Source organism: Moschus berezovskii, chromosome 20 (assembly GCF_049115385.1).
Source record: "Moschus berezovskii isolate FMDL1 chromosome 20, NW_MosBer_1.0, whole genome shotgun sequence".
Taxonomy (NCBI): Eukaryota; Metazoa; Chordata; class Mammalia; order Artiodactyla; family Moschidae; genus Moschus; species Moschus berezovskii.
Window position 1 is genome coordinate 58,364,975 of NC_142479.1, and position 22,602 is coordinate 58,387,576.

At 46.6% G+C, this 22,602-nt stretch overlaps 1 protein-coding gene across 2 annotated transcripts in view; it reads left to right on the plus strand.

Annotated features, from left to right (window-relative positions):
* Window positions 1-351: 351 nt before the first annotated feature.
* The window catches only part of ITGB3 (integrin subunit beta 3), a 63,855-nt gene continuing 41,604 nt past the window's right edge, over window positions 352-22,602 (plus strand). Inside the window, exons 1-2 of one of the 2 annotated variants that reach the window (XM_055408140.2) lie at window positions 352-506; window positions 19,242-19,327. In XM_055408140.2, coding sequence (XP_055264115.2) covers window positions 440-506; window positions 19,242-19,327 — 153 coding nt within the window. In that variant the 5' untranslated portion in view covers window positions 352-439. Of the gene's footprint in view, window positions 507-9,116; window positions 9,139-19,241; window positions 19,328-22,602 lie in introns of those variants that run through there. The other variant, XM_088829188.1, reaches the window with a different exon arrangement.

Genomic DNA, 22,602 nt, shown 5'->3' on the forward strand with positions numbered 1-22,602 from the left:
TCAAGGTACAGGGGGCAAGTGCCCGAGGAACTCTAGGGAAAGAGAAAGCCGTGTGGGTGTCTCCGAAGAGAGGGACCACAGGCTCCTGGCTTTTCTAAGCATACCAAGCGCCCGATGCGGACCCTGGGGCCAGGATGTCCCCGGAGGATGCGCCCGCAACCTCCCTGGGGTCCCAGTCTTGCCTTGCGTACCCTCAGGCGATCCTCGCAGGCTGAGCCGCAGCTGCAGAGAGGAGCGGCGGTTTCCCACTTCCCGCCCTGCGGTGGAGGGTCCGCAGAAGGGCCGGCGGGGAGGGAGCGCCAGTCCACGGCCCGCCCCATTGCGTCCCACCCACCGCGTCCCCTCCCCTCGGGCCCCGGGAAAAGCGGCCGCGGGCGCCGCCGCTCGCTGTGGGGCCGGAGGACGCTGCCGAGGCGGAGCGCGGCGGCGGGCAGGCGAGATGCGAGCGCGGCGGCTCTGGGCCGCGGTGCTGGTGGTGGGGGCGCTGGCGGGCGTCGGCGTCGGAGGTGAGTGGGCTCCCGCGCGGTGGGGACCCAGGTCCTGGGTGAGCCGCGCCGCGCGTCCTGCCGCGGCCGAGTGTACAGAGCAGACGTGGAGCGGGGAAGCGGGTCGGGTGGGTCCTGCGCCCCTGCGCTCAGAGTGCGCGGGGCCAGGCTGGAGCCGTCGGAGCTGGGAGCTGGAGACCTTCCGGGCTCCGCTGCGGCCAGGGCGAGCCAGTACCTAGGGGCGGGTCCACCGGGACACCCAACTAACTCTTAAGCCGAGTTCGGCGGCTCTCCCGGGCGATCTCCACGTGAGCGGCGCGGTGGGCGCATCTCTGAGCCCGGGGTTCAGCCCCGGCGGCGCGCCGCGCAGGTGGTCCCGGCCGTGCGAAGGCAGAGTGGCTCCCGGAGCCCGGGCGAGCTTCCCCGGGCTGTTCCCCCGCGTTGGCGGAGGGATGCGGTTGTCGCGTCTCAAATGAGAGCGTGTGCGCGCAGACTTCCCGGTTACTCGACATTTCTCTTTCTCTTTGTGTACACTTTCTCCCAAATTTTTATTTGTTTAGTTTTTACTTGGAGGCTCCCCGCGGGAGGAGGACGAGGGCTCTACCTCCTACAGTGTCCCAGGGTGGCGGCAGTAGCCTCCGCTTCCGGGACAAACCCAGCATCCGAACACTCTCCTCTGTGTGCGAACAGCCACGCCAGGGGTCCCCGGAGCTGGCTTGGCTCCCCGGCTTTGTTTCTCTTGCTGCCGCACACGCACTATCAGCTGCCAGGGCAGTTGGCATTCGGCCTCATTGCTGCTGGGAGGGGCACAGCCCAGGTTGCTGCCCGTGGTCTTTCTGGTACCCGGGTGACCCTCCCAGGGAGAACTCTGTCTCTTGGTCCACTGCGGCGTTTCTCTGCGGAGGACGCACAAGTGTTCATGTATCTACTTTTAGTGAAAAGAGTAGTACTCACGTAAGTAGTACTCCCTGATGGCTCAGTTGGTAAAGAATCCGCCTGCAATGCGGGACACCCCGGTTCGATTCCTAGGTCTTGAAGATCCGCTGGAGAAGGGACAGGCTACCCACTCCAGTTTTCTGGGGCTTCCCTTGTGGCTCAGCTGGTAAAGAATCTGCCTGCAATGTGGGAGACCTGGTTTCCATCCCTGGGTGGGGAAGGTCCCCTGGAGAAGGGAAAGGCTACCCACTCCAGTATTCTGGCCTGGAGAATTCCACGGACTGTATAGTCCATAAGGTTACATAGAGTTGGACAGGACTGAGTGACTTTCAATTTCACTTTTTCATGGTAAGACAATTTAGATCCTACAGAAGACTAAGATTTATTGCTAAATTCGTCAGGAAATACTCGATGACTTCCTTTAAGACTCCTGTATGTATAACAGATTGTCCAGGATAGGGCAACAGTATCTTAAAAAAAAACCACCACTTTATTGAGGTAGGATCCACATTTTAAAAGCTGTATATATTTAATATATATGACTTGAATTTTGAGATAAGTATACACTCATGAGATCATCACCACAATTTATGATCCACAACTTGATGAAGGAGTTATAGATAATACATAGGGGGCTGTTTTAAGTTATTGCTGCAGAAGCTTCCCATGTAGTAGATGCTCAAACAAGTCAGTTGATATCTTTAGCCTGCAGTGAGTGGCCTGATGACGGTGGCCCAGAATTATGAATCTCCAGCATTCAACCCTGGGAGAGGTTAGAGCCTTGGTTCAGATACTGTCTGAATGGAGAAGTCTGGAGGCGCCCCGGTGTTCTCCTGCAGTGATGCCTGCTTCCATGAACTTAAAACATTTTTTGCTTTCTTTTCACATCTACAGTTTTCTGAATTTCTGAATGATTTCTGAATCTAATCATTATGTATTTTTACAGTTTTAGAAGTAAGATAATATGAGATAGAGTCTAGCATGCTGCTAGGTTCAGCTGGTGAAGATGAAGAGTGCATTTGTTACTTTGCTGTCTCTCTCTCCACCCCTCACTTCTAGTATACTTTTTGTTGATCTGCTTGACACAATTGTAATGATCTGTATAGGATTCTACTGCGCTGACATACCTAGGTTTGCATGAATTATTCTCTTGGGGATCTGTTCCCAGATTCATCATTGTGACTGGAGTGATTCCAGAGTGGTGATGGGCTATGCTGAGCTAGCTAACCTCAGAGAACCATTGAGAGGCAGGGTAGAGTCATATTTAAGAGTATGGGCTTGGGACTTCCCTGGTGGTCCAGTGGCTGATTTTGGGTTCACATTGCAAGGAGCACAGGGTTGATCTCTGGTTGGGGAACTAGATCCCACATGCTGCAATTAAGAGTTCACTTGCTGCAACTAAAGATCCTGCATGCCTCAAGTAAGACCCAGTGCAGCCAAATAAATAAAAAAAGAGGATGGGCTCTAAGCAACTTCCCTGATAGTCCAGGGGTTAAGACTCCATCCACCCTTCCACTGCAATGGGTTCTGGTTCGATTTCTGGTCCAGAACATTTGCTGATCCGGGAAGTTCCCCATGCTGCAAGGTGTGGCCAAAACAACCCACGAAAACAAACAAAACAAAAACAACAACAAAAATCGAAAACAAAGGACAAAAGATCGTGGACTCTAGAGAAGACCTCCAAAGTAATAAACCCCCAGTAATAGTGGCTTCCTCAATGTCTCAGTGGGTAAAGAATACACCTGCAATACAGGAGACAAAGGAGATGCAGGTTTGGTCCCTGGATTGGAAAGATTCCTCTGGAGGTGGAAATGGCAACCCACTTTAGTATTCTTGCCTGAAAAATCCCAGGGACAGAGGAGCCTGGCAGGCTACAGTCCAAAGGGTTGCAAAGAGTCAGACACGACTGAACAGAGCAGAGAGCAAAAGCAGTTTCAGTTATATTTCACACCCCCCCTCACTCCAGTGTTTATGACTGGGTTGCAGGGATCATCAGATCCCTGGGAAGCAGATATAGGATGAAAGTAGGAGAGCTCTGTTGGAACACAGTGCCGAAGGGATACAGACTGGATGGGGATGTCACAGAAAGGCTGTCCCAGTGTGGGAGAGTCTGGTAAGGGGAGAAGAGAGGTTGTTTGGTGGTAGACTTGAGTTTTGGAATTCATGTGCAAATTTGATCTTTTTAACTTCACTCAAGAAATATTGGGTTTTGTGGCTTCCCCAAATATGGGTCTTTATTCTAACCCAAGACCTACTGAGTAACAGGTTTGTTTTCTATCTAATTTGATTAGTTCTGAGCTGAGGTGCTGATTTCTCCTCCTGAATTTATAATCTAAAACTGTCCAGCTGAAAGGAACTCTCAGAGCCTGGAGAGACATAGCAGGGGGCTTTTTGGCTGGGGAAAGGGACATCTGTGGTTTGCATGTGTGTGTGCTAAGTCACTGCAGTCATGTCTGACTCTTTGTGACTCTATGGACTGTAGCGCGTCAGGCTCCTCTGTCCATGGGATTCTCCAGGTAGGAATACTGGAGTGGGTTGCCATGCCCTCCTCCAGGGGATCTTCTTGACCCATGGAGCAAACCTGCATCTCTTGCGCCCCCTACATTGGCAGGTGAGCTCTTCACGATTAGTGCTCCTTGGGAAGCCCAGCTTTGGCTTAAAGCTAATCAAATGTGGGTTTAATTATTTTTTTAATATTTTATTTGTATTGGAGTATAGCTGCTTAACAACATTGTGATAGTTTCACATGGACAGCAAAGGGACTCAAATGTATCCATGTATCCATTCTCCCCCAAACTCCCCTCTCATCCAGGCTGCCACTAGATGTGGGTGTAGCTCTTAATTTTGCCTCATTATCTGTTTTACCTTGGGCAAGTGACTTAATCTCTTAGGTCCTCTGTTTCCTCCTCTATAGAGTGGAGGAATTAGTACTTCTACAACTGTACCAATTAAATGAAATAAAGGCACAAAATAAGTTTTCAATAAATGGTAACCACTCCTGTCGTTATTTTTCTTGTCCATGGTAACTACAGTGTTTTGGAGGTTAGACTGTTAGTGCTTCATCCGTGCATACAATTCAAGTTCCTAGAATGAGACTCATGGGGTCCCTCTTCCCACGCTTCTGTGATAGGGGCGTGCATATGTTCTAAGTCACTTCGATCGTGTCCGACCTATGAACTGTGCGACCCTATGGACTGTAGCCTGCCAAGCTCCTCTGTCCATGGAATTCTCCAGGCAAGAATACTGAAATGCATTGCTAGACCCTCCTCCAGGGATGCTTCCTTATTTCAACCCATTCTGCATTGGTATATCTCAGCTGCTCTGACCCAGCCAGAGCTCACAGAAGAGCCCAAGGGGGAGTGAGGGGTCTCTCCCCATACATTTGCTTTATCCACAAGAAAACTTTAAGTCCTGTCCCCGGGAAAAGAGGAAAGTAAAACACATTCACAGGATTTGAGAAGGATGTTTGTTCAGTACTCTATGTGCAGTGGTTGGAACATAGGTGCAAAATATGTACCTATGGAAAGGCATCTTGAGGAGATATGCCTCACCTTAAGATAGCCAATATTTGAATATCTGCATTCATTCATAGACGATCCTCAAATGCTCCCTCTGGGCATTCTGGAGAATATTAGAATACAGTCGAGACCATGAGTTCTTTGAGCACTTGGACCCCTACACTCTTGTGCCATGTAGACCTCTGCTCTGAAGGTCCTGGAAACTCAGGGGATCATTTGTGAAGGGTCTGCCTTTGTCCCTGTCTTCTGGGAGAATATGCATGGGAGGGCAACATTCTCCTTTCCACCTTTCAAAATTGTGGGTGTGAGTGGCAGAGGTCTCTTGGGGACAGCATAAATGAGACAAGAAGGCAGAGTGGTAGGGGGAGTTAGGATATGATTCTGGACTTTCCTAGTAGAAATTCCTCCTCTGAAACTCCCCACCCAACTCAGGATCTCTGGTTATCATTCCCTCCCAGACCCAAGACTCCTTCTGTCCTTTTTGGCAGGAATAGCCAGGAAGCATGCCTGCAGGAACCACAACTCATGAATCAGCAGACAGATAATTAACTGGGGGAATGACTGAGCAGCTTCGGGGATCGACCGCTTATTTTGACCCATCCCCCTCCGCTGCCCACAGAGCTGGCCTGCTGCTTCACTCCTAACCCCAGCCCTTTCTGAGTGGAATGGTATCATGGCTGATGGAGCTCAGGTCACGAGTGGAAAAGCAAGTGGGAGCAGAGGAATGAGGCTGCCTGTCCTTACTGGGAGTAAACTGCTGGTGTTTTTTTAAATGGGAGACTCTGCAGCAAAGAATTTATAAAATCTGCCTTTCTCTTCATGCACAGTATCACCAGCGACAGTTTTTTTTTTTAAGTTTATTGAAGTATAATTTATGTACAGTGAAGTGCGTTATTTGTAGGTGTTCAGTACTATGCGTTTTGACAAAAACACACAGTCAAGTGGGCTTTCCGAGTGGCTCAGTGGTAAAGAATCCACCTGCCAATGCAGGAGACGCAGGAGACTCTGGTTTGATCCCTGGGTCCAGAAGATCCCCTGGAGCAGGAAATGGCAACCCATTCCAGTATTCTTGCCTTGGAAGTCCCATGGGCAGAAGAGCCTGGCAGATTACATTGCAGGGGTTGCAAAGAATCAGAGCGGTGGGGGAGTGTGGTGTCTCCTTCTAGGACTCCTACAGGTTGAGAACAGACCACACTCTCTCCTGGGAGTTTCCTGAGGACTGTAGGAATGGTCTGGACCAAGTTTCTTCTGGAGTTCCCCTTGAGCTTTGAGATTCCAAGAGGCTACCAGGTTTTGACGCTGAAGGTGCTCACTTGTGCTCTGGGGAACCTACATTTAAATGAATGCAAATCTAGAGACTGAGGCAGAACAGAGGATATATAAAAATAGCTTTATATATATATATATATTTCAGCTTATAAAAGTAATTCAACTTTTGGTGGGGAAAAAAAAATAAGTCAGTGGAATTCCCTTCCGTCCAGTGGTTAGGACTCAGGGCTTTCATGGCAGTGGTCCAGGTTTAATCCCTTGTCAGAGAACTAAGATCCTGCAAACCTCACTCCGTGATCAAAAAATAAATTAAAAAAAAGAGTCAAGCAGTGCAAAAATAGAATAATGTAAAAAGTCCCTTGTAGTCTTGTCCTTAAAGATAACCACTTAAAAAAAATTTTTTTTAATTATAGTTTTTATTTTTTTAATTATGAAATTATGATAACATATTTACAGGAGACTTGGAAAATAGAACAAGGTTACATATAGTTCCACTGTATATTGCACTTATTTTTTAAGTAGATAAATTGAGATTTTTAGTTGGAGTTTCATATCAAACTCTCAAAAATTAATCAAATGAATAAACAGAGAAGTAGAAGTAGACTTGAAAAGCATTATGAACCAATTCAACATAATTAAGATTTATACAGACAGAAAAAAACAAAATTCTGTAAAGCAATTATCCTTTAATTAAAAAATAAATACATTTTAAAAATTAAATAAAAAGATTTATATAATTTTCACATAATAACAGGGTACAAATTCTAGTCAAGTTCCCATAGACTATAAACCAGGAGACACTGAAACATATCCAGAGACATAAGATCAGGTACAAACATTTCCGGTCTAAAAGTATTGAAATCATACAGAGTCTGTTCTTTTATTATTGTGGAATTATGTTAGAGATCAATATGAAGAGATATTTGAAGATAGCCCACATGTTTCCAAGTGCAGTGTGACATTTACCAAGAGAGAGCCTTGACTTAGCTATTGAAAACTTCAATAAAGTTAGAAGACTAAAGAGACACAGAGGGTGATTGCAGAGAAGAAAGCATTTAAATGAGAAATTAATGTCAAAGATACCTAAAATCCCATGTATTTGGAAATTAAATGTCCACTTTTAGATGATGGGTGTAAGATAACCACGGTTGCCAGTTACTCCAGAATTCTTTCCTATGTATATGGAAATTTTATTTCCATAAATAAATTTTTAAGGAAATATTTTCCCATATATATTTCCACTGTATATAATTATTTACCTTTATTGTTGTTTCTCAAGCAGAATCATTCTCAGTAGCATCGTTGTCACTTAATAATAAACCATGGGCATCTTTTTATATCAGTTCGTGGCTTTCTCTTACTGTTTATTCCAAGAGCTGTCATTCTAGCCCAAAGGCATATTATTATATGGATATATCTGAATTTTCTTAACCAAGTCCCTGTTGGTCGTCATTGGGATCACCCCTAATTATCTGCTGCTACAGATAAAGCTGCAGGGGACATCTTTGTTCATTATTATTCACCTTTGTTCAAGTGTCTCTACAGGCTGAATTTCTTAAGTGGGTCAAAGGACACAAATACTTTAAATTTTTATAGCTTTTCCAAACTGTCCTCAAAATGGTGGGACCAATTTGCCTTCCTACCAAGACGGGCTGGCAGCAAGGGCTGGTGACACTAGATATGAGCAGCAGATATGACCACAAGATATGAGCTGGAGGAAGAAAAGCAATGAATCTGAACAGTCAAATGGCAAGTGAAGTGAAGTGAAAGTCATTCAGTCATGTCTGACTCTTTGTGTCCCCATGGGCTATACAATTCATAGAATTTTCCAGGCTAGAATACTGGAGTGAGTAGCCTTTCCCTTCTCCAGGGGATCTTCCTGACCCAGGGATCGAACCCGTATTGCAGGCAGATTCTTCACCAGTTGAGCCACCAGGGAAGCTAAGGAGGTCACCAAAAGGGCACTGCTTGGCTGGGCCTCAAACAGAGCTTGGTACAGACTTGCCTCTTTCCTCTATTGAGTGAGTCAGATAGGAGGTGGGTCTTGTGCTGATAAAATTTTCCAGAACTTGAAACATTTGAATGAAATGTTAGTTAGGACATTAGGAAGAAATAGACGTGTATAAAATTAGAGGGATCTTGGCCCTGGGATGCTAGGCTTCCTAGAGTATTAGCCTACTGATATTTTCTGCCTGGAAGATATACTTTCAGGGCTGGCTGCACTGTGAAAATCACTAATTTAGTCCTGTTTGTTTTACGGAGAAGCAGAAAGGGAGGTCCTGAGAGGCGAAGTGACTTGCTCAAGATCATACAGCTAGTTTAGTGGCGTTGGAGGAGTCTAGCCCTGAGGGCTCCTGTCTCCTGGCCAGTGATTCTTCACTGTATCCCGTAGAGACCAAGGGCTCGCTCTCATCTGCCCCTGAGGTGAATGGAGAATATGTGGGGATGGGGATTCCTAGTGCAGGAAGTGATTGGCATAAAGGTAAGGAGGAAGGAAACAAACATTTACTGAGCATCCACTAATTTTTTTTTCTACTTTTTAAATTGGAGTATAATTGCTTTACATGTTGAGTTAGTTTCTACTATATGACGAAGTGAATCAGCTAGAGATATATGTCTATATCATATGTCTAGTCATATATCTCTTCCGTCTTGAGCCTCCCTCCCAACCCATCCCATCCCTTTAGGTCATTACAGAGTGCTGAGCTGAGGTCCCTGTGCTATACAGTGGCTTCCCACTGGCTATCCAATTGACACATGGTAGTGTGGGTCGGGGAGATTCCCTGGAGAAGGAAATGCCAACCCGCTCAAGTTCTCTTGCCTGAAGAATCCCATGTACAGAGGAGCCTGGTGGGCTACAGTCCATGGGATCGCGAAAGAGCTGGACACGACTTAACAGCTGAACAACAACAAGAGCTAAGTGTATATATGTCAGTGCTATTCTCAATTCATCCTCCCGCTTCCCTCCCGTGTCCACAGATCTTTTCTCTATGTCTGTGCCCGAGATCCACTATTGATGGTTCATGTTATCTCATTTAATCCTAATGACTCTTGAAGTCAGTATTATGCCCATATTTGGGAGTGTGGGGGAAAGGAAGCAGTTGTTGAGGGTCACAGTGCTTGGCTGCTGGGGTTGGGTTAGACCTGTTAAACACAAGAGAACAATGATAAGTTCTTGAACAGAAATGTGACAGAGACTCCAAGTCACTGGACCTGAGAGAGAGCACCAGAGAGAGGAGGGGATGTGCTTGAGGTCACACAGCCGGTGGAGTGGTTAAAGGTCTCCTGCCTGCTGTCTGCATGCTTCTCTCACCCCATCCACTGTTACACAATAATAACCGTCATTGTTTTTTAAATTGGCGTTTAGTTGCTTTACAATGTTGTGTTACTTTCTGCTGTACAGCAAAGTGAATCAGCTATACATGTCATATACATGTATCTTCTCTTTGTCACACACACACACAAAATGTTCATTGTTCTCTCCTCCTGCCCTCAGGGTGTTTTCCAGGGGTCGGGTGTTAATTTTAGATGGCAGTTACATGGAAGACAGGACTCTGTCCTTTTTATGCAGTGTTCAGCGCATGGCTACCTAATTATACCAGTTGGAGATGATAAGCAGACATGATCTGGCTTCACTTATAAGGATGGGGACTACTGGCTGAAGAAGGGTCAGTGGAAGGGCATGGCCAGTGGTCAACAAGTTTGAACTTTGTCCAAAGGGATCCACTTGGTCATGGCAAGATCCTTCCTGTTTTTGGGTCTTGACCCTCATACCATTGGATCAGCAAATCCTCAGAGTACATCTAGGGTCTAACCACACCATGAACACCACTACCATCCAAATCCAATCCCCTGCCCTCTGCTGCCTGGATTACTATTTAAAAATTTTTTTTATTTAATTTTGGCTGTGCTGGGTCTTTGCCGCTGCAAGCAGGCTTTCTCTAGTTGCAGCCTGCAGGGGCTACTCTTTGTCGAGATGCATGGCTTTCTCACAGTGGTGGCTTCTCCTGTAGTGAAGCAAAGGCTCTAGGCACGTGGGCTCAGTGGTTGTGGCAGTGGGCTTAGTCGTCCTGGGGTATGTGGGATCTTCCTGGATCAGGGATTGAACCTGTGTCCCCAGCATTGGCAGGTGGGTTCTTAACCACTGGAGCACCAGGTAAGTCCTGATGCCTGAATTATTGTAATGCTTCCTAACTGGTCTCTTTCTGGTCTTGCTCCCCTACTGTCTGCCCTTCTTTCAGTGGCCAGGATGATCTTTTTCTGCTCATCTCTGCCTCACAGTCCACCAGCGGCTTCCCACCACATGGAGAATGACGGCCACACTCTGTACTGTGGCTACCGCTTCCCAGTATTATGGTTCCTGACTGCATTTCCAGCCACTTCTCCACCTAGCTCCTCTTCCCTCTCTCTCCCTGCTGTTTCTTAAAGAGGCTGAGGTCCATCTAGCTGTTGCGGGTTTTTTCTGGAGTACTTGTCCTCTAGATCTTCCTATGATTCACTCCTTCATGATTTTGAAATATCACTCAGAGAGGCCTTTCTTGACTTTTTAAAAAGAATTATTTATCTATTTAGCTGCATCAGTTCTTAGTTGCAGCACTCAGAATCCTCGTTGCATCATGCGGGACTTTTCCTTGTAGTGCCCTGCTTAGTTTGTCCTGTAGCATGTAGGATCTTAGTTTCCAGATCAAGGATTGAACCTGAGTCTCCTGCATTGCCAGGTGGATTCTTAACCACTGGACCACCAGGGAAGTCCCTTGACCACTTGACATCCTCCCCTCACTGATGCTTTATCCTGCTCTATTTTCTTTTTTAAGAATAAATTCATGTACTTTTAATTGAAGGATAATTGCTTTACAATATTGTGTCGACCTCTGCCATACATCATCATGAGTCAGCCCAAGTCTATTTTCTTAATGCATTTGTGTACTTTTCGCTTGTGTATGTTTTGGTTTTCTGTTGAGCATGTTTGATTTTCTAAGCTTCACGAGAGTAGGGTGGTTGTTTAGTTCATCAGTGTGTCTCCAGTGCTTAGCAGAGTGCGGGACACAGATGGGTACTCAATGAGTTTTTGTCGGGTAAATGAGTCGGGGAATAAATGGCAACGTCATTGATACATCTTAGTAGAAAAGTATGTAAGTCAAGTGACCACTTTTCTATTATCCACAGGTGGATTAACCATTGCAAAATGTTCAGTCTAGGCTGGCTTTTCTCAATCATGCAAAGCATTTCAGGGTGTTCCTCAAAATCATATCATATATGCTTTGGAAATGCAAATCCATTTTACATTAGCTTCTTAGGGCTGCTGTAACTGGGTGACTTAAAACAACAGAAGTTTATTCTCTAGAGGCTAGAAATCCGCAATCAGGGTGTCTCAGGGTGCTCCCTCTGAGACACTGGGATGGACTCTTGCCTGGCATCTTCCTAGCTTTAGGTGGGAGCTGGCAGAGCTTGGTGTTCCTTGTCTTCCAGCTATGTCACTCCAGCCTCTGCCTCTGTCATCACACGGTGGTATTCTCTCTCTGTCTTCACCTGATGTCTTCTTCTTATGAGGACATCAGTCATATTGGATTAGTGTCCACCTTCATGACGTCATTTTGATTACATATGCAAAGACCCTATTTCAAAATAAGGTCATAGGCATAGGTCCTGGGAATTAGGACTTCAATATGTCTTTTGTGAGGATGCAATTCAACCTATAACACATTTTAATATTGGTTAAGACAAATTGTACACAAATGCCTTCAGATGTTGAGTACCATATTCAATTGTCTCTGATACACTTTAAAAAAAATTTGGAAAATCTCTGAAATCAGGATGCTTTCTGTATGGTTGGGCTTCCCAGGTGGCTCAGTGGTAAAGAATCTGTCTGCCAGTGCAGGAAATGCAGGTTCGATGCCTGGGTCAGAAAGATCCCCTTAGTAGGAAGTGGCAACCCACTCCAGTATTCTTGCCTGGGAAATCCCAAGGACAGAGAAACCTGGTGGGCTACAGTCCATGGGATAGCAAAGAGCTGGACTTGACTGATCCGCTAAGCTTGCACACACACACACCTGTATGGAAATTTGGACTCCCTACTGCTTTGGGTGATGCTTACTGGAGCTTTCTGTTCAGAGCACTGTGTTACCTTGAACTCCACCTTCCTGTCTTCTTCGCCTTCCTCAGCTCAGTGAGCTGCTGTTACATGTAATGAAAGAACCAAAATAAAATAAACTTTCTTAACAACTTGCTCCAGAGAAACCGCTTGTTGCATGCACTGTGCAGTTAGGGTATGTTTTGTTCTTGGATGACTCACTAAGCCAGGTGACTGCAATGGAAGATCAGGCACCTCCTGAGTCACCCAGTGTCCCTGTGAACCTGTTTAGGAAATCACCAGTCAAAGGTCACTGGCAGGGGCAGAACTCTTCCCTGGCAGACAGTAGGAGAGATATCTGTAGTGTTTGCAGTGTGGATCGTCCTCTCTTCCCACTGAACACCTCTCTCTCTGACTGAGCCCTCTCGGAGGGCTCACGAGGGTGGCCTGTTCCTGAATGCTGACGTCCTGTCTCATTGGACAACATATCCTCAAAATAGCTCTCATTGACGCATTAATAACTTCCACTGGTTCCAACTCCCTTCCTTGTTCCTCTTTTTTTCCCTCTATTATCCCCACTCTTTGTCTCTCTTCTGATTCTGTGAATTGATCTGATGTGTCAAACCACAGCTTTCTACTTCTACTTTCCAGGCAACATTCTTGGTTAATCTCATCTATCTTTTCTGATTGGCATTCTTTTCTTGACCATCCCTTCTAGACTGGATTTTTGATCACCTGCCTTCTACTGCTTGGGACTCAGGATAAAAACATCAACAACAAAAACAATAGCGTCAAATAGATAACCAACGAGGACCTGCTGTATTGCACAGGGAACTCTGCTCAGTGCTATGTGGCAGCCTGGATGGGAGGAGAGTTTGGGGGAGAATGGATACATGCATATGTGTGACGGAATTCCTTTGCCCTCCACCTGAAACTATCACAACATTATTAATCAACTATACACCAACACAAAATAAACAAACAAATGGCAACCGTAGCAGCAGCAGCCTCTATAGGGTGCTTCTGTTTTTGTCAGCTGCTGTGCTCAGAGTGTGACAGGGGTTGGTTCACTTATAACTACCCTGGGAGGAATGAAACCAGTCTGACCTTGTTGCCTTGCTCTGGCTAAGCTGTCCGAAGAAACGGGTGGTGGGAGTTGTTAATTCATTTCAGGGACAAAGTTCTAATGAAGGTCCCTTATTCTCCAGCAAGGCTGAACCTGGCCCTCTGAGACTGAGTAAGAAAAAGACCTTATGAATGACTGGAAACAGAGGCCTAAACTCCTTCCACATGTTTGTGGGGGAGGGGTGGCCTCAAAGCAGCAGCTCACTGAATCAGCACAGTCAGGCGCAGGGACTTCTGATGAATCAGTTGCTTTCAGCCACTGCGTTCCAGGGAACCTACCCTTGGTGGCAGGTCTTGGTAGAGGGCATTCTGGGGAGAGGGGGGAATCATTGCTCTCATGAAATCAACCTGTGATTCATTACACAGAGGATGGGTAAGGGGAACAGGGTAACCATGACTCCCCAGGCATGACTTCCTAAAGAACTACCCTGGCAGCTCATCTCATTCTCTGGGGTCAGGGACCGCCCGTTCACTGGGAGGGGGCCTGCTGTTTATTTCACATCTGGTAAGGCGTTCTTTTGTGGCAACAAGTCAAGGATTCATGGGAAATGCTAATTTGAGAATGAATGGAGGGCTAAATGGATAGACCTGGAAAATTTTTCAAAAAATAATTTGACGGCATGCACACCTCCCTTGGTCAGTCCTCTTCTGTCTTCTAACTTGTACCTCATCTCCCTACTGGAAATCCGTGGTACTTATGTCCAGAATTATTCCCCTGGATGCTGGTTCTCGTGAAAACTTCAAAAAGGGATGCCTAAAATAATGCAGGCTATGTTTTTCTCAGAACTCTTCCAATAAGGCAATAAGGACTTCACATCTGGCTGAGAAAAGAGCTAAGAGAAGGCCAGGCAGCCTTGGCAGGGAGAGGCCTCCTGGATGCATTGTGGGTTCTGAACACTCTGTCATTCTGACTCTGGTGCTCTGGGCTGGCTGCTTTTCTCCCATTAGAGTCAGTACATGGCTGAGGGCTGTCCTAACTCAGAGATGGCCTTGATGCCTTAGGGCCAGACCTGGAACTACTGCTGTAATTTCCACCTTGCAGCCTTTGTATCACACACTTAGGCTGGAGTCAGTCAGAGGCTGGAGTCATAGAGGTTGCTCATGAGCTTACAGTGGCATGTGACTTGCAGACTTTTCGAGTTGAGAAAGGGCTTTGAAGTTAGACAGACTCAGGGCTCTGAGGAAACATAGGGCTTCCAGGAGGCGCTTCAAAGATTCCACATATAATCTAGTGTTTTTCAGAGAACAATGAAAATTTCAATTGTCCAAGGAACTGTATCAACCCATTTGTGTGTTTTATATCAGAATTCTAGGGATAATTTGGAGAAATGAGCTCAGTTGCTTAAAAAACAAAACAAAAGTGACCTAGTCCAGTACTTTGCAATTTGCTTTGTTTGTATGTGTGTGTGCTCAGTCATGTCCGACTCTTTGTGACCCCATGGACTATAGCCTGTCCATGGGATTCTCCAAGCAAGGATACTGGAGTGGGTTGCCATTTCCTACTCCAGGGGATCTACCTGACCCAGGGATGAAATCCACTTCTCCTGCATCTTCTGCATTGGCAGGTGGATTCTTTTACCAGTGAGACACCTAGGAAGCCCCATTAAATGATTCATCCAAGACTATGTTGTTAGTGGATGACTCAGAACCACAATGTACTGATTGTGTGTGTACCTTTTCGGTTGGGTCACTCTGTCCTGAGCTGGATACTGTTGCAGTGTAATTTTTAGAGTTAAAAGTATGATTCTCGTACAACTATAAAATGAAGTGAAAGTGAAAGCTGCTCAGTTGTATCCAATTCTTTGTGACCCCATAGACTGTAGCCCGCCAGGTTCCTCTATCCATGGAATTCTCCAGACAAGAATACTGGAGTGGGTTACCCCTTCTCCTGGGGCTCTTCCTGACCAGGGATATAATCCGGGTCTCCCACATTGCAGGCAGATTTTTTACTATCTGAGCCACCAGGGAAGTCCAATAAAATGAACCCGTGTCAAAGATTTCATTCAACTTAATGAGAGAACCAGTGAGATGTTGACTAGTTTAAAAGAGAATTCAAGGAAGGGATTTTCAGTCAGTCAGTCAATGGAATGCTGAAATCAGTTGCCCAGTAGATTCAAGATTGGTTAATGTTCTACAAAGCAATAAACGTTAACTTCTGGTGGTTATCTTTGCTACTAGACAGAAATCATTTGCATTGCCATTGGATAAGAATCATATACATCATTCTCTTCAAGAATTATATCCATTGTTATTCATTTTCTACAAGTCAACCTCTACTCTTATAGGACTATAAGATATCCTAATCAATAGAAGTCAAATAAAGGTACACACTCCTGAAATTATATAACCCCTTAGCATGGTGAGGCTACTGGTCAATCCCTTGCATTACCTTGAAAAGTCACCCAGTACTCCCTTTGCCTATTTCCACATTTTGGATAATTTCATTTAACAATAGCATATATATGTGTGTCCGTGCACATTTTCTGTCCTCCCCACCCCCACCAGATGTTGAAAGGGAGTTCAGTCACAGTATTATAAAGTGGCCTAAGATACTCAGCTCTGTAAGAAGTTCAAGGGACACTGGGGAAACATCCCAATGATGAGGATGATTTTCCCTCAAATATATTTGCTGGTCTTACCAGCTAAGGACAAGGGACCAATTCAGAAAACTGGATAAAGGAATTGTCAGGATAATTGAGTCATATCAGGAAGGGGTCTGGGCTTCCCAGGTTGCGCTAGTGGTAAAGAACCCGCCTGCCAATGCAGGAGACATAAGAAATTTGGGTTTGATCCCTGGGTCAGGAATCAGGAGGGCATGGCAACCCACTCCAGTATTCTTGCCTGGAGAATCCCATGGACACAGGAGCCTGGAGGGCTACAGTCCATGGGGTCACACAGAGTCGGACATGACTGAAGTGACTTAGCACACATGCACAGGAAGGGAGTCTCCCTCATTCTATTCTTTGCACAACTGTTCCTTGGGATCTGCAGGGGATTTATTCCAGGCTCCCTTGACCACCAAAGTCTGAGGATGCTTAAGTCCCTTATAAAAATAGTTTAGTGTTGGCATATAACACACATACTCTTGTATTCTATAAATCATCCTACGTTCCTTACAATGTGAATGCTATGTAAATAGTTGTAAATCCAATGTAGATAAATAGTTGCTGCCACATGGCGAATTCAAGTTTTGCTTGTTGGCACTTTCTGGAATTTTGTTTTTTTTTTTCTGTCTGTATATATTTTGACCCTTGGTTGTTTGAATCTGCGGATGCGGAACCCATGGATATGGAGGGCTGACTGTACTGGAAAAGGCCTTCCTGGGAGCCCTGGAGGAAGAGAAGGTTTACCTGACTGAGGCCAGGAAGGCTAAGCTGTGGGGGACATGGAGGATGGGGGCTCTGTCCAGGTGAATGTCTGTGGTTTACTTCCTGGCTGGACTTCTTATGGAATGCTTTTCATCCCTCTGGTTGTCTCTGTCCCTCCCTCAACTTTTTCTGCGTCCTTTGACAGTTTGAAGACTGTTCACAGTCTTCAATTGAACTGAGATAATTTGAAACCAGTTCTCAGAATTCTGATATAATCAGACTTGAGGGGTCTTTACCCTTCCATGTTATTGGAATCCAGTAGCGATTTACTGAGCATCTACTGCTTTCTAGACACTGCAAATGTAGTGACAAAAAGTCAAGGTCTCTGATTAAAATCAGAGATTTCTTCAAAAAAGGAATGTTAGGTTCTCTTCTGATGTACCAGAAAGGTCTGACCCATCTCTTGTACCTTCTGTGTCAATAGTCCTGAGCAAGGAGACTTAACCTTTACAGTGTCATTTTGAATGGCACTTTGTAGTGTACCCAATGCTTCTCCTTTACCTCACTGAATTCGTTGCTCAAATCCTGTGAGATAGATATTATCAGCTTCGTGGAGGTTTACCAGGTTGACTGAGGTCATGACATGTCTAGTTAGAAAAGCATTCAGAATTCAAATACAGGCTTTCTTTCTTTTTTTTTTTAAATACAGGTTTTCTAACTCCAAAATTCCCTGTTCTTCCAGCTTATATCAGTCAACTTTTTCTAGTATTTCTTTAGTTCTCCTTAAAGTACTGGAAAAGACTCTGATGCTAGGAGGGATTGGGGGCAGGAGGAGACGGGGACGACAGAGAATGAGATGGCTGGATGGCATCACCGACTCGATGGACATGAGTTTGAGTGAACTCCGGGAGTTGGTGATGGACAGGGAGGCCTGGCGTGCTGTGATTCATGGGGTCGCAAAGAGTCGGACGCGACTGAGCGACTGAACTGAACTGAACTGAACTGAAAAGCATTCTATGCTTGCATCCCAAGATATATGTATTGGGAAGCTTGAGAAGATTTCAGATTTGCTTTCCCCTCATGGGTCAGTTGGACACTGCTGAGGCTGTCATGCGCTACCCCCATATTTAGGCTGTGTATTAATATTAGTTCATCCAGGCTCTGAATTCCCTGTGTAGGGGCTATGAATAAATCATTAAAGTAATTACCATGGTTCTGGACCTCAGATTTGTATTTGTACAATGTAGGTGTTAAATCAGTTGTCAAAGCCTTTCTTTATTAAATCTAATTTTTAAAAAATATTTCTTTATTTGGCTGCACCCATCTTAGCTGTGGCACCATGAAACCTCTCATTGTGGTGTGCTGGCTTCTCCCTGGTTGTGGTGTGTGGGCTTAGTTGCCCTGTGGCATGTGAGATCTTAGTCCCCTTGCTGTTGCTGCTGCTGCTAAGTCGCTTCAGTCGTGTCCGACTCTGTGCGACCCCACAGACAGAAGCCCACCAGGCTCCCCCATCCCTGGGATTCTCCAGGCAAGAACACTGGAGTGGGTTGCCATTTCCTTCTCCAATGCATGAAAGTGAAAAGTGAAAGTGAATTCGCTCAGTCGTGTCCGACTCTTCGTGACCCCATGCACTGTAGCCTACCAGGCTCCTCCGTCCATGGGATTTTCCAGGCAAGAATACTGGAGTGGGGTGCCATTTCCTTCTCCAATGCATGAAAGTGAAAAGTGAAAGTGAATTCGCTCAGTCGTGTCCGACTCTTCGTGACCCCATGCACTGTAGCCTACCAGGCTCCTCCGTCCATGGGATTTTCCAGGCAAGAATACTGGAGTGGGGTGCCATTTCCTTCTCCAATGCATGAAAGTGAAAAGTGAAAGTGAATTCGCTCAGTCGTGTCCGACTCTTCGTGACCCCATGCACTGTAGCCTACCAGGCTCCTCCGTCCATGGGATTTTCCAGGCAAGAATACTGGAGTGGGGTGCCATTTCCTTCTCCAATGCATGCAAGTGAAAAGTGAAAGTGAAGTCTCTCAGTCGTGTCCGACTCTTAGCGACCCCATGGACTGTAGCCCACCTGGCTCCTCCGTCCATGGGATTTTCCAGGCAAGAGTATTGGAGTGGGGTTCCACTGCCTTCTCCACTTAGTTCCCTTACCAGGGATCAAACCCATAAGCCCTGCATTGGAAGGCGGATTCTTTTTTTTTGTTTTGGAAGGCGGATTCTTAACCACTGAACCACCAGGGAAGTCCCAATGAAAGCCTTTCCATCAGTTATGATCTGACACCTACTCCATTGCTTGCCATCACTGTGGCCTCATCAGTTAAGAGCAGTGATGAGTTTCTCTTGACTTTCCTCATTCTCCTTCTCTTTCCCCAGTCTATGCTGGATAAGCGTCTATGGGCTGGTGAAGGTGTATTTGTGTGCATCTGAGAGCTGTAAACTTGGGCATTTGGGAAAGCTGGGCAAAGATAAGGCAGGCCAGTTACTGTGTCAAGTGAAATTGGATGCTAATACTTCTATCCTTCTGTTGCAGGGCCCAACATCTGTGCCACACGAGGTGTGAGCTCCTGCCAGCAATGTCTGGCTGTGAGTCCCATGTGTGCCTGGTGCTCAGATGAGGTAAGGAACAGATATCTGACTTTCTTTCCCAGACTTAGCTGCCTTTGTGTAGAAACAGACCCATGGGGCTATCTCCTCCCTCCTAAGTAGACAAGCCCTGTCCCTTCTGAGCAAAACTAGGGAGAAGCCTTCTGTTGAAGGCAGCTGTCATGTGCTGTTGCTGGGAATGCCATCCAGAGTGTGTTGCATGGCCCTGGCCTTAGGCAAGTAGGCTGGGCCTCTTGGCCTCCCCTGTGGCCGTTTTACCATACTTCGCTTGTTTTTATTGGGGTGCAACACCCCTGGGAGGCTGGACCTCAGTTCACAAAAAGGGAGGCACAAGGGGGTTATAGGCACAGAGTGGATGCTGGCTTATGAACATTCCAGAATTTTTAAAAGGCAAATGATAGATCTTGAGCTTGCACGTGGTGGTGTTTAGTCAGAGGGCCTTTTCTCTCCCTTTCCTGTCTGACAGTTGGGCCCGCGTGGCTTCACCTTCTCCTCTTTCTTTCTCTCCTTCCCTCCTTCTCTTGGGAAGGTGTTTATGAGAGAAGGAGCAGGGCCAATTTGGTGAGGCCGGGAGGGTGACAGGAAAGGGTTAGCTGTGTCTAGGCGGTGGATTTGTTGTGTCTGGGGCCCTGGGGAATGAGTGTGTCTGAGGGGATGGTTGTGTTTGTGGCTAAGATGGGAATTTGGAGCTGGCAAGGGCTGGGCGTGAGTGTGGCTGGAGAGGCTCCAGTGATTACAGAGTGTGAGGCTGAGTCATGGCCTCGTCCCCGGCAGGTGGTTACCTGAACTCCCGGCCTGGCTGGGTGTCAGCCGCTGCGGTGCCCTGTCAGGACAGCCTGTCCCCGCGCTCCGTGGCTCTGTGAAGTGCTCTAAACCGAGCCCTGGTTCTCTTTGTCCGGCTTCTCTCCCCCATCTGCTGAGTTTCCTAAAAAGGCAACTTCCCTGGCAGGCTGGTGAGGGGAGGGGGAGTGGGAGCTGCGAGGCTGTGTTTATCAACGAGAGGGAGGCCGGGCCGGCCGAGGCCAGCCTAACACAATGCCTTGGCTTCTGTGCAGTTCAGCACGAGAACGGCTTCCAGAGGCAGCTGCCCAACATCTGGGCCACACTGACTTCATTTAGCAGATGAAGCATCCCTGAGGCCGGGAGTTGGGGGTGGGGCATTGAGTGAGTCCTTACCCTCCACCCCTGCGGGTTCTCCACCCTTCTGGGCTGAACTGGCCCCTCAAGTGCGATGTGGCCTCTCCCTTCTCATTTGCCATATCCTCCTTCCCTTGATCATCTTCATATTATTAAGCTTCTTTTACAAGGAAATTGGAATTCTGCGGCTGAATCCTCGAAGAAGGGAGAGCCGGATGGGGAGGGTGCTGGATTGGAGGGTGTCCAGATGGCTGGAGCAGAAGGGTAGTCAGGGGAGAAGCCCTAGGTTCGCTCAAAGGATGCTCCTCCCTCAGCCTTCCCCCCTTTGCAACCCAAAGCAAGACAAAAGGGAGAAACTGCGGTTCAGAGGAATCTGGGGGAAAAGAAAACCATTCTTGGAATGTCTGTCACCTCTCTTGATTGGCATAGGGATGAACCAGGTAATAGATATGCTGAACCCCCACCAGACAAAGCCCTTAGGTCATGTGACCAGATTTTAGAGGAAAATGTAGAGTATTTAATGGTGGCCATGGTGAATTTTGTCCAACCTGAGGTGGGAGGAGGAGAAAGAGGGGAAGAAAGGTACAGGATAGGATCAAAGCTTAACGTAGGACAAGCCTAGGGATGGGGGTGTGGAATCAAAGAGAAGAGATGTGTGTGCATGAGTGCCTGCGCCCAGTCATGTCTAATTCTTTGTGATCCCATGGACTGTAGCCCGCCAGGCTCCTCTGTCCATGGGATTTTCCAGGCAAGGATACTGGAGTGAGTTGCCATTTCTCATTCCAGGTGATCTTCCCAGCCCAGGGATCAAACCTGTGTCTCCTGCATTGGCAGGTGGATTCTTTACCGCTGTTGTTCCTGTTGGGGTGTATTTCTGGGACCAAAGAAATCTAATGAGAGGAGGTAGATGGTCCAAAAAGATTATTTTCTGGGAGGATGGAATTTAAACAGGAAAGTGTTTGTTTTGAGTGACAAAGTCAGATTTATTGCTCCGAATTGAATCAATAGAGACAGGGCCTAGGGAGTGGAAGGCGGAGACAGGAAGTTGGTGAAGCACCTTTTTGGCCTTCATCAGCATCCTGGGAAAGCTGGGGGTGGGTGTGGTGTGGAGGCCAAGGGCTTAGTGAATGACTACAACTATCTCTAGAGGAGGGAGGAGGGGAGGCGGGACAGCAGAGGAGGCCAGCATGGGGCAACGTTTGTCAGCCAGGGAGAATGGAATCCCAGCCTGTAACTTGAACATGACTGCCATTTTTATTTTTTTCCCTGAAGGCTTCCCCTGCACTGACCAAGTGTAACTGCTGAAAGTGTCTTGGCTGTTGATTTTAAAAACCAAAATGAACCATCTGGGCCATTTTGTCAGTGATTTGTTGAATAATTGACCCTGGAAAACCTTCGGCTTCTGCTTCTTCTACCTTGGCTGTTATAGGCAGGGTTGGCAGTGCCTGCAAAAACAACTGGTTGGGCTGAGCTTTCCCTGGTCCTGCCGGACAGCAGCTCTGGGTGTGGATAGCAAGCAGTTGGCTGGGTCTTAGGAAAACATAGCCAATGTGGATGAGTGCAGACTATTCGGCCAATCTGCATAGGGTGTGTTCTTGGGGGGCTGGATGCTGATATGGGTTGGGGTGGCATGCTGTCTCTGGACTGTGAATCTAGCAGAGCAGTTGGCCTCACACTGAGATTCAGCTTGTGGTCTTGGCCTTGGTGGCATCATGTAGGGAATTAGAACCTTCCAAACTTGCCTGCTGGTAAGAATCACCTTGGGTGCTTGTAAAATATAAGGATGTCCGGGAGGGACCCTGAACCTGTTGCATTAGAATGGGTTGTTACTGAATATCAATAACAATAAACTAAAATGCTTTCCTTTTCCACTCCTTCTTTCTGTTCCCGCCACACCTCTCTCTGTATGTTCAATTTCTTGTCCTTGTCATATGTCAATCAAGAGAACATTTATTATTGTTAGTTATTGTTAATTTATTTGGAGGCACTTGCTAGCTCTCTGGGAGAGGGGAAAGTCACATGATATATTGTCCCTTGCCCTCCAAGAAAAAAGTATGCAGGAATAGTAGTAGTGGGGATTTTCCTGGTGGTCTAATGGCTAAGATACCACACTACCAATGCAGGAGGCCCGTGTTTGATCCTTGGTCAGG